The sequence below is a fragment of the Nematolebias whitei genome, chromosome 10 (genome assembly GCF_014905685.2).
Source record: "Nematolebias whitei isolate Nwh7 chromosome 10, NemWhi1, whole genome shotgun sequence".
Classification (NCBI taxonomy): Eukaryota; Metazoa; Chordata; class Actinopteri; order Cyprinodontiformes; family Rivulidae; genus Nematolebias; species Nematolebias whitei.
Window position 1 is genome coordinate 765,101 of NC_056507.1, and position 9,792 is coordinate 774,892.

At 43.7% G+C, this 9,792-nt stretch overlaps 2 protein-coding genes across 2 annotated transcripts in view; both read left to right on the plus strand.

Moving 5' to 3' along the window:
- Positions 1-2,245, plus strand: part of drd4a (dopamine receptor D4a) — a 22,749-nt gene extending 20,504 nt beyond the window's left edge. Inside the window, exon 4 of the mRNA XM_037682501.1 lies at positions 2,001-2,245. Coding sequence (XP_037538429.1) covers positions 2,001-2,212 — 212 coding nt within the window. The 3' untranslated portion in view covers positions 2,213-2,245. The remainder of the gene's footprint in view (positions 1-2,000) is intronic.
- Positions 2,246-9,026: 6,781 nt separating this feature from the next.
- Positions 9,027-9,792, plus strand: part of bet1l (Bet1 golgi vesicular membrane trafficking protein-like) — a 7,336-nt gene continuing 6,570 nt past the window's right edge. The window contains exon 1 of the mRNA XM_037682502.1: positions 9,027-9,061. Within this exon, the coding sequence (XP_037538430.1) occupies positions 9,043-9,061 (19 nt within the window). The 5' untranslated portion in view covers positions 9,027-9,042. The remainder of the gene's footprint in view (positions 9,062-9,792) is intronic.

Sequence of the window (9,792 nt, forward strand, 5' to 3'; positions counted from 1 at the left end):
CCAACCATCTATCATACATACATACAACTGTTTACCATCCAACCATTTATCCATCCATCCATCCATCCATCCATCCATCCATCCATTATCTTTTACCCGCTTCCATTTTGGGTCACGGGGGTCGCTGGTGCCCATGTCCATCAATCACTGTGCGAGGGGTGGGGGACACCCTGGACAGGTCTCAGTCCATCACAGGGACACATAGAGACAAATGAGCCAAACAACCATTCACTCGCTCACTCGCACCTCGGGACAACTTAGGGTTACCAATCAGTCTAACATGTTTTATGTCTGTGGGAAGAAACTGGAGCACCTGGAGAAAACCCACGCATGCACGGAGAGAACATGCAAACTCCACCCAGAAAGACCCCGGACCAGGATTTGAACCGGCGACCTGCTCGCTGAGAGGCAGCAGCTCTACCAAGTGAGCCTCCGTGCTGCCTCTACATTGACATTTCCAACATATTTAATGACTCCAATATTTGAATGTATGCTGATGATACGGTTCTTTTCTTGTCTGGCTCAAATACTGACTCTGTCCACAGTCGGCTACGTGCACGTCTTCAGCACTTTCATTTCTCAAACTTCAGGGTTTTTTTTTATCGCGGACTCGTTCTGTCGCGGTTTTACAAAATAAGATTGGAAATGACACACAATTGGCTGATTGATGAATGAGCTGCACAATCAGCATGGATTTTGTATTTAAAATAAATGATTTTAAATTATTTAGCACCTGTTGCACCTTTGTGCAGCCCACACTGCTTGAGCACCCCTAAAAAGAAGATAAAATCACCAGTGAGGCCGAGAACATTCACAAGAAACTTCCCGGCTGGACTCAGCAGACCTTTCTTTTTCTAATGCTCCATCTTTTCAAAGCTACGTCTTACACAGCAGTATTAAATTGTACTTTCAGGTTTTTCATGGCGTCAGTAACGTAGCTCTTTCTACTTTGATGCCTAAACCAATTGTGGACGTGGTCGCTCGACTAGGTCTGCTACAAACGGACACTTGCCACGAGCAGCCTTTAAAAACTGTTTCTACTAAAGCATGGAATGACATGAACATATGAAGTCCATGTGAACAACGGCACGGTTTAAGAACACTCATGCTCGTCATCTGTTGACGCCTCGTCAATGCTGCTCTTCTTCTACTTCGTAATGTGTCTATTAATGTGATGCTGGATATCTGTGTGTTCAGGTTCTGCACAACAGGAGCCTGCTGGGAAACTGCAGTTATGCTGAGCCACGCCCATTTCTTTTCATCCTTTCTATCCGTCCACCATCCATCCTTTATCTTTCCATTATTTATCCATCCGTCCTTCCATTTATCTATCGTTCAGCTATCCATCTGTCCATCAGTTTATCCACACATCCATCCATCCATCCATCCATCTATCTGTCTCGTCTGTCTGTCTGTCATTTATCCATCCATCCATTTATCCATCTAGCATCCAACCATTCATCAAAATGTTTATCCATCATCTATAATAAACACAACTTGAAATGATCCATCCAACCAACCATCCATCCACTTATCCATTCATATTTCCATCATCCATCCATCATCCAACCATTCATCCAACCATTTATCATTCATATTTCCATTCATTCATTCATTCATCATCCAACCATTCATCCAACCATTTATCCATTCATCTTTCCATCCATCGTTGATGAGCGTCCATTCGTCCGTGACGACTAAAGACCAGACATCTGGACTTCTGTTCTGCAGGACAGAACCAGTTAAAGGTTGTGACAAAAAAAGTGGAGTTCTACCAAAGAAGAGTTTAAAATACTTTCAGAAGTTTTTATGGTTCGAAGTTGTCTTCCTGTCATGAGTTTCCTTTGACGAGTTGTCCATGTTGATCTACTGGCTCACTCTGGTGTCAGAAATCCTTGATTGACAGACTCATCACTGTCACACTGTCTCCATCCTGTCATGCAACTGATGTCCAACATGTCTTCAAAGTGTTCCAGTACTCACATGTCCTCCTCCTGCAGGTGCTTTCCTGTTCTGCTGGACCCCCTTCTTCGTCCTCCACATCATGCGAGCTCAGTGCCAGGACTGCAACATCCCTCCGGCCCTGATGAGCATCGTGACGTGGCTCGGCTACGTGAACAGCGCCCTCAACCCCGTCATCTACACCATCTTCAACACGGAGTTCAGGAACTACTTTAAAAAAGTGCTGCACAGCTGCAGCAGAAGCACGTGATGCAGGAGGACCTCCCCCTTTAGTCTGATTGACACCCCCGTCTCCTGGAGGAGGGCTCACGTTTTGAAACTGATGACATCACAGTTTGGTTGAGCTTCATTATTCTGAGGCAGCATCAGAAACAAACAGCTCGTCTTCTTTTCATGTGCTGAAATTCATCTTTTTAAAAATAAAAAATACAATTTGAAACTTCTGATTGTTCAGGTGTTTGATGGATAATTAAAGGACGGCCCACAGACACAGTGTTGACTCCAACAGCTGATACAGATGTTTACCTGCTGGTGTCCGACAAAGACCCCACTGAGCTCCATCGTGAGGGAGGATCTGCTCGTGGATCTGGTTTACAGAACCAAACGCTCGAGACGCTCTACACGTTTTTGATTTAGAAACTTCTCACGCAAGAAACGTCTTCAACTCCTGAAAACGAGCTCCACTCAGACAGGACACATACCATACCATACCAATATATTTATATAGCACTTAAAACAGCAACAAGGCCAACCAAAGTGCTGTACAAAAGAAACACAAACATGCACAGCGAACAGGAAAACATAAAATAGAAATACAGATACAAATAGCAGCAGAAGCTAACTAAAATGGCCAACAGAGTAGAGAACAGACCGGACCAAAACAAATCACACCGTGTTAAAGGCAAGAGAATAGAAGTGGGTCTTCAAGCGAGACTTAAAGACTGAGAGTGTGGGAGCCTGCCGGACACTCAGTGGCAACTCATTCCACAGTCGTGGACCTGCAACAGAGAAAGCCCTGTCACCCCTGAGCTTACGACGGGTTTCTGGGACTGAGAGAAGCATCTGGTCTGCTGACCTCAGAGAGCGCGGTGGGACATATGGCTGCAGAAGATCAGTGAGATAGGATGGGACGGAACTGTTCAGTGATTTAAAAACATACATGAGAATTTTGAATTGGATCCGAAGGTGAATGGGTAGCCAGTGCAGGGAGGCCAAAACTGGCGTGATGTGCTCTCTATAGCCTGTGCCAGTTAAAAATCGGGCTGCAGCATTTTGGACCAGTTGTAGACGAGCAATGGAGGACTGACTGATTCCAAACAGAAGTGAATTGCAGTAATCAAGCCTAGATGTTATGAAGGCGTGGATCACTGTCTCGAGGTTCTTTTTGGAGAGTATAGGCTTCAGCTTAGACAGCCGTCTCAGCTGAAAAAAACAGGATTTGACCATCATGTTTACGTGACTGTTGAGTTTTAAGGACGGGTCCATTATCACCCCCAGATTAGTGACCTTTTGTTTCTCTAGCGGGGCTAGAGAGAAAAGGTCAATGTCATGGTTCATGAGTGAGCCACTGGGATGGAACAGCATGACTTCAGACTTCTTCTCATTGAAGCTTAAGAAGTTTAAAGCTATCCAGTCCCGGATGTCAGCCAGGCAGTCAAGAAGAGGCTGAATAGAGCGTGTGCCTCTGTGCCTCAGGGGGAAGTAAATTTGGCAATCATCGGCATAGAAATGAAAGGGTATGTCGTGTTTGCGGAAGATAGCACCTAGTGGCAGCAGGTATAAAGAAAAGAGAAGGGGACCGAGGATGGACCCCTGCGGTACCCCCCACTGGAGTGCGGTCGATGCCGAACTAAAATCTTTGATATTGACACAGAAGGTTCTGTCAGAGAGGTAGGACCCAAACCATTTAAGGGCTGACCCTGTGATGCCCACCCACTGCTCCAGTCTAGAAATGAGGATATTGTGGTCGATGGTGTCAAAAGCAGATGTAAGGTCCAATAGGACAAGCAGCACAGAATCACCTGCGTCTGTGGATATGAAAATGTCATTAAAAACCTTCAGTAGAGCAGTTTCAGTGCTATGGAGAGATTTGAAGCCAGATTGGAATAACTCAAGGATAGCGTGATCCCCCAAAAACTGTTTCAACTGAGACTCCACAATTTTTTCACATCTGTGATCATCTGATACATGAAATTATATTTATTTCAGACCAAATGATAAAATTACAACTGCATGGATGAGGCGTTTACTGCAAACTGAAGAAGTTTTCCAGTCGGGGTGACGCCACACTGGCTCCGATAATCTGAATTAGTCTCTAAACTAACACGTGACACTGCTTCTGTAAAACTGGCTCATGGTTGGTTAATCCAGAATAACCAGAAAATCTCGGCGTCATCTCGTATTCAGGTTTTGTGAACAATAAGATAAACTAGGACTTTACTGATCCTGCAGGAAGTTGTTCCAGAGTTTCAGTACAAAGGAACAGACACAAGAATCACAAGATCTACAAAATAACAGAATATAAAAATACCATCATTAAGATCTAAACAGGTCAGACAGAAACATTAAAGAGTTTGTTTTGGTGCAGGATTAATTTTATTGTCCTCTGTGTAGAAAGGGGGAGGAACAATCAATCAACCTTTACAGGTAAATCCCATTGAGCCTCGAGGACTCATTTACAAGAGAGACCTGATTTAACAAAGAAAGATGACAACAATGGACAACAGCAACAACAATAAGCAGTTATAAAAAAGCATACTACAGTTTTTTTTTGTTTTGTTTTTTTACAAATAGGATGGCTAAAAGAAAAAGGTAACAACAACAACAACAAAAAAAAACAGCTAGATTATAAGGTGAATGTATAAAACTAAAAACAGGAACATGTCTGCATTGGTCCCTGCCAGGAGTCCAACAAATTCTTAAAGACACTTAGAGAGGTCAAAGGTCGAGAGCTTCAGATCTTTTTACAAGATATTCCAGGAAACAGGAGCGGAGTAGGAGAAGGTCCTTTTGTCTAGTTCAGTCCTCACTGAGGGAACACTGCAGGTAATGATGTCCTGAGAGCGCACGCTGTAGCTGCACTCACACAGAGACATGTAGGAGGAGATGTATGAAGGCAGCAGACCAGGAAGTGATTTAAAGATGAAGATGTACCAGTGAGAGAGTCTGTGTGAAGTTAATGGTGACCAGTTAACCAGTGAATACTGGGTGCAGTGGTGGGTACAGTAGTTACAGCCAGTTATGAATCTTAGTGCACCATAATAGACAGCATCCAACATCTGCAGCATCCAACATCTGCAGCATCCAACATCTGCAGGGTTCTTGTAGGAGTGTTCATGTAAATAATGTCACCGTAATCAATGGAGGGAAGGAAAGTCACAGATACAAGGTGTTTCCTAACATTCAGAGTTAGACAGGATCTGTTTATGAAAAAGAAACCCAGTTTAACTTTCAGTTTCTTTACCAAGTTTTCCACATGGAGCTTAAAAGAGAGAAGTGAGTCGACCAAGATACACAAATATTTATAGGAATCAACAAACTCAATGGGAACACCATTTGAGGATAAAAACAGAGGAAGAACTGCTGGGACCAACTTCCTATTTGAAAAAAGCATCCCTTTGGTTTTGTCGGCATTTAGGACAAGTTTGAGGTGAAACAAATCAGTCTGGATGATGTTAATGATGCAGATTTCAAAAGCTAGAAAGCCTTAGCAACAGTTTTAGCTCGACAATAAACAACTGTGTCATCAGCATAGAAATGTATGGATGCATTAGGGATGTTTCTACCTACACTATGTATGTATATTGTAAAGAGGGTGGGTCCTACGACTGAGCCTTGTGGTACACCGTTGTTGACTGTTAAATAACTGGAGGAAGTACCATTATGTTGAACACATTGCCTCCGGTCTGAGAGATAGAGAACCAACCAATGGTGTGATCTGAGAAACCAATTTCTGAGAGTTTATGACACAAGATGTTCTGATCCACAGTGTCAGAATCTTTAGACAGGTCTAAGAAAAGTGCAGCACAATAATCCTTAGCATCCAGTGCTTCAACAACATCATTAAGAACCTTCAGTGAAGCAGTGGTTGTGCTGTGTTGTTTCCTGAAACCAGATTGATGTGGAGGTAAGATGTTAAATGAGTCCAGGTCATTTTTGATTTGAGAGTTTATCAGTTTTTCTAGAACCTTGGCTGAAATGCAGAGTTTAGAGATTGGTCCATAGTTGTTCAGTGAGGGGGGGTCACCTCCCTTCAGCAAAGGAAGAACAAAGGCTGTTTTCAAGTGTCTGGATGGAGTTTTGTCTCATGGAGAGATTGAAGATGTGGGTCACAGGGACTGTGATGATATGAGCAGCCAGCCTTAAGAAATAAGGTGGAAGTTCATCTGGACCTGCAGATTTTTTAGGGTCAAGATCTTTTAACAGTTTATTGACCTCACTGACTGAGAACGGAGAAAAAGAGAAGCTGTGATTAACTGAGGATTGACTTGTAGGAGGGATTTGATTTGAAGAAGTTTGGTTATTAAGTGAAGTGGCTGATCTTCCATTAGTTACTGTGTCAAATAAAGAACTAGAAGCAACAAAATGTTTGTTGAAACAGTTCAGGATCTCGTGCTGATTTGACACAGGAACAGAGTTAACGAGAAGTTGTGATGGGAGGTCAGATGATTGGGGGGTGCCTGAGAGAGATTTGATGGTTTTCCAGAATCTGTTAGGGTCATTTATATTTTTGGAGGTCTGAGATAAGAAATAGTTGTGTTTTGCAGCTTTGACAGCAGTTGTACATTTATTCCTCATCTGTTGAAAACTCAACCAATCAGTGTCTGAGCCAGATTTTCTCGCTGTGGCCCAAAGATGGTCTCTCCTGTGCAGGAGGTCAGCTAGCTCTGGAGTAAACCAGGGGCTGTCTCGTCCCTTTATTCTGAACTGACGAAAAGGAGCATGTTTGTTCACAAAATAAATGAAACTATTATGGAAATAGTTCCAAGCAGAGTTCACGTCATCAGTTAACAGAATACGATGCCAGTCAAAGTGAGACTGATCCCAGAGGAATGACTGTTTACAGAAATGATTCAGATCCCTTTTTGTATTAATCTGGGCTTAGAAGGTGGAAGTTTAATATCTCAGAGTCGCTGTCACACAATGATCACTCAAAATATCAGCGGATACACCTGTACCAGGGAGTTTGTGAGGCATATTAGTTAGAAGCAGGTCTAAGATGGAGGATTTTTCAGGACGGGTTTTGAACAAAGTCCATGCTCAATAATCCTGGTATACAATCCAACATTTTTCAGTCGAGGGGGAGTTGAACAGTTTGAAGGACTTCCTGTGTTGTTCTGTGGAGCACCTCGTGCTCTCAGTCTGACTAAAGGTGCTGCAGTGAGTCCAGGGTGTCATGCAGGGGGGGTGATGTGATGTTCAGGATCTGGAGCAGGTTCCTCAGCATCCCCTGCTCAGACACCTCTGTCAGAGACTGCAGGTCCACTTCCAGAACTGAACCAGATCTCTTCATGAGCTTATCGAGTCTGTTGAGCATGCATCAGGATATGTTGGCATCAGCTTTCTTCACCCTGCTGCCCCAGCTCACCACAGAGTAGAAGAAGACGCTGGAGACCACCGAGTGGTGAAACATCTGCAGCATGGTCCTGCAGAGACCACTGAGTGGTGAAACATCTGCAGCATGGTCCTGCAGATGTTAAAGGACCTGAGTCTCCTCAGAAGAAAAAGTAGACTCTGTCCTTTCTTGTAGTGGGTGTTGGTGTCAGCTGTCCAGTTCATTTTATTGTCTAGGTGGATCCCCAGGTACTTGTATCAGTCCACAGTGTCCACCTTAGTTCCCTTGATGTTGATGGGGGGGTCTTCTTCCTGTAGTCCACCTGCGGCTCTTCAGTTTTTCCATCATTGAGTTGCAGGTGGTTCTGTCCACACCACCTCTGTGTTCAGCTTCCTGGTCACCAGTGGTGCAGCCCACTATGGCAGATCATCCAGAACTTCTGCAGATGCAGGATTGTGAGTTGGACCTGAAGTCCGAGGTGTAAAGGGTGAACAGAAACGCTGAGAGGACCGTGCCCTGAGGAGCCCCTGTGCTGCTCAGTATGGTATCCGAGGTGATGATCTGCAGCCTCATAGATCCTACAGAAGAGGATTAGGGCCAAGCTAAATAAATAAATACAATTAAAAAAAACTCAAAGTTCTAAAGAGCAACAGACACTTTGACCATAATCCTGACTGAACATAAGAAAACAATAATAATATTAATTTTTATGCTCCATGCACAGAAATTTGCTACAACATTAAAGTTTATTTTCAACATTTTTGTTTTTATAAAAAATTTAACAAAAACAAGTGACACGATCTGACGGCACAGTGGCACAGTTGGTAGAGCTGCTGCCTCTCAGCGAGAAGGTTGCCAGTTCAAATCCTGGCCAGGGGCCTTTCTGGGTGGAGTTTGCATGTTCTCTCCGTGCTGCGTGGGTTTTCTCCAGGTGCTCCAGTTTCCTCCCACAGACTAAAAACATGCATGTTAGGCTGATTGGTGACTCTGAATTGTCCTGAGGTGAGAGAGAGAGAGAATGGTTGTCTTGTTTGTCTCTATGTGTCCCTGTGATGGACTGGAGACCTGTCCAGGGTGTCCCCCACCCCTTGCACAGTGATTGATGGACATGGGCACCAGCGACCCCCGTGACCCAAAATGGAATAAGCGGGTAAAGATAATGGATGGATGGATGGATTCAAGCTGCTTTTTATACTTTTGGCCACCCATTGGCGCCTAAGAGGATTATGTTGAAAAGCGTTTTTTTTTTTTCGAAACAAGCTTCAAAGCTTTAGACAAGCTTCGTTTGGCCAGCACTAATAGAACCACTTCGCTTATTTTAGGCTTTCAAATGTGTGGTCTGTTGTTATTTTGGCAATGCGACGTCCACCTTGCTACGTTTAGCTCTTTTCAACATGGCGGCATAAATTCTTGGCCCTTGCCTTTTAATGTTTCTCTAGTTCAAGGCTCCTCCTTCTCACAAAGTGATCACGCGCATCTGTTCCAGCGCAAGTTGGTTGTGACCGGATGTGACGTTTCTCAGGAGTATGGCGGACTGGAATAGAGGTTTGTTTTTGACACGTCTTAATTTTGGTTACGTTGCAGTGTTTCAGGTTTGATGTGGTTCAGGTTTGATGTGTTTCAGGTTTGATGTGGTTCAGCCATGTGAGGAGAACAAAAGTCTCTCCTGCTGCGCGTGATTCTAAATTAGCGCGAGTTCGAAACTAAGCGTTAGCTAGCATGTAGCTTTAACTGGTCTGATTTGAGCCCAAAAGTTACTTTTTTAAATTAAATCATGTTTTTGACATGCGGACAAAAGAGTTAAAGCGCTGCTATTAGAGTTTTTCCTCCCTAAAAGACTGCTAGCAGCAGAAAACATGTTTAAAATCCTAAATGATTATATTCAGGGGCGATTCTTGAAACTGCCCTTAGGGACCTTAGTCCCCCACCCCAGTCGGGGTCCTTAGCCCCCCACCCCAGTCTGGGACCTTAGCCCCCCACCCCAGTGTGGGACCTTAGCCCCTCACCCCAGTCTGGGTCCTTAGCCCCCCACCCCAGTCTGGGTCCTTAGCCCCCCACCCCAGTGTGGGTCCTGTGTGTTGACAGAGACCTGTTTTAAACACAACAAAAGCAAAGATGAGGTACACAACAATACACAGTCATTAGAAAACATTTAAAGCTTGTACAGTATATATGAATATATGTACAGTATATATGAATATATGTCACTATATATGAATATATGTACAGTATGAATATATGTACAGTATATATGAATATATGTCAGTATATATGAA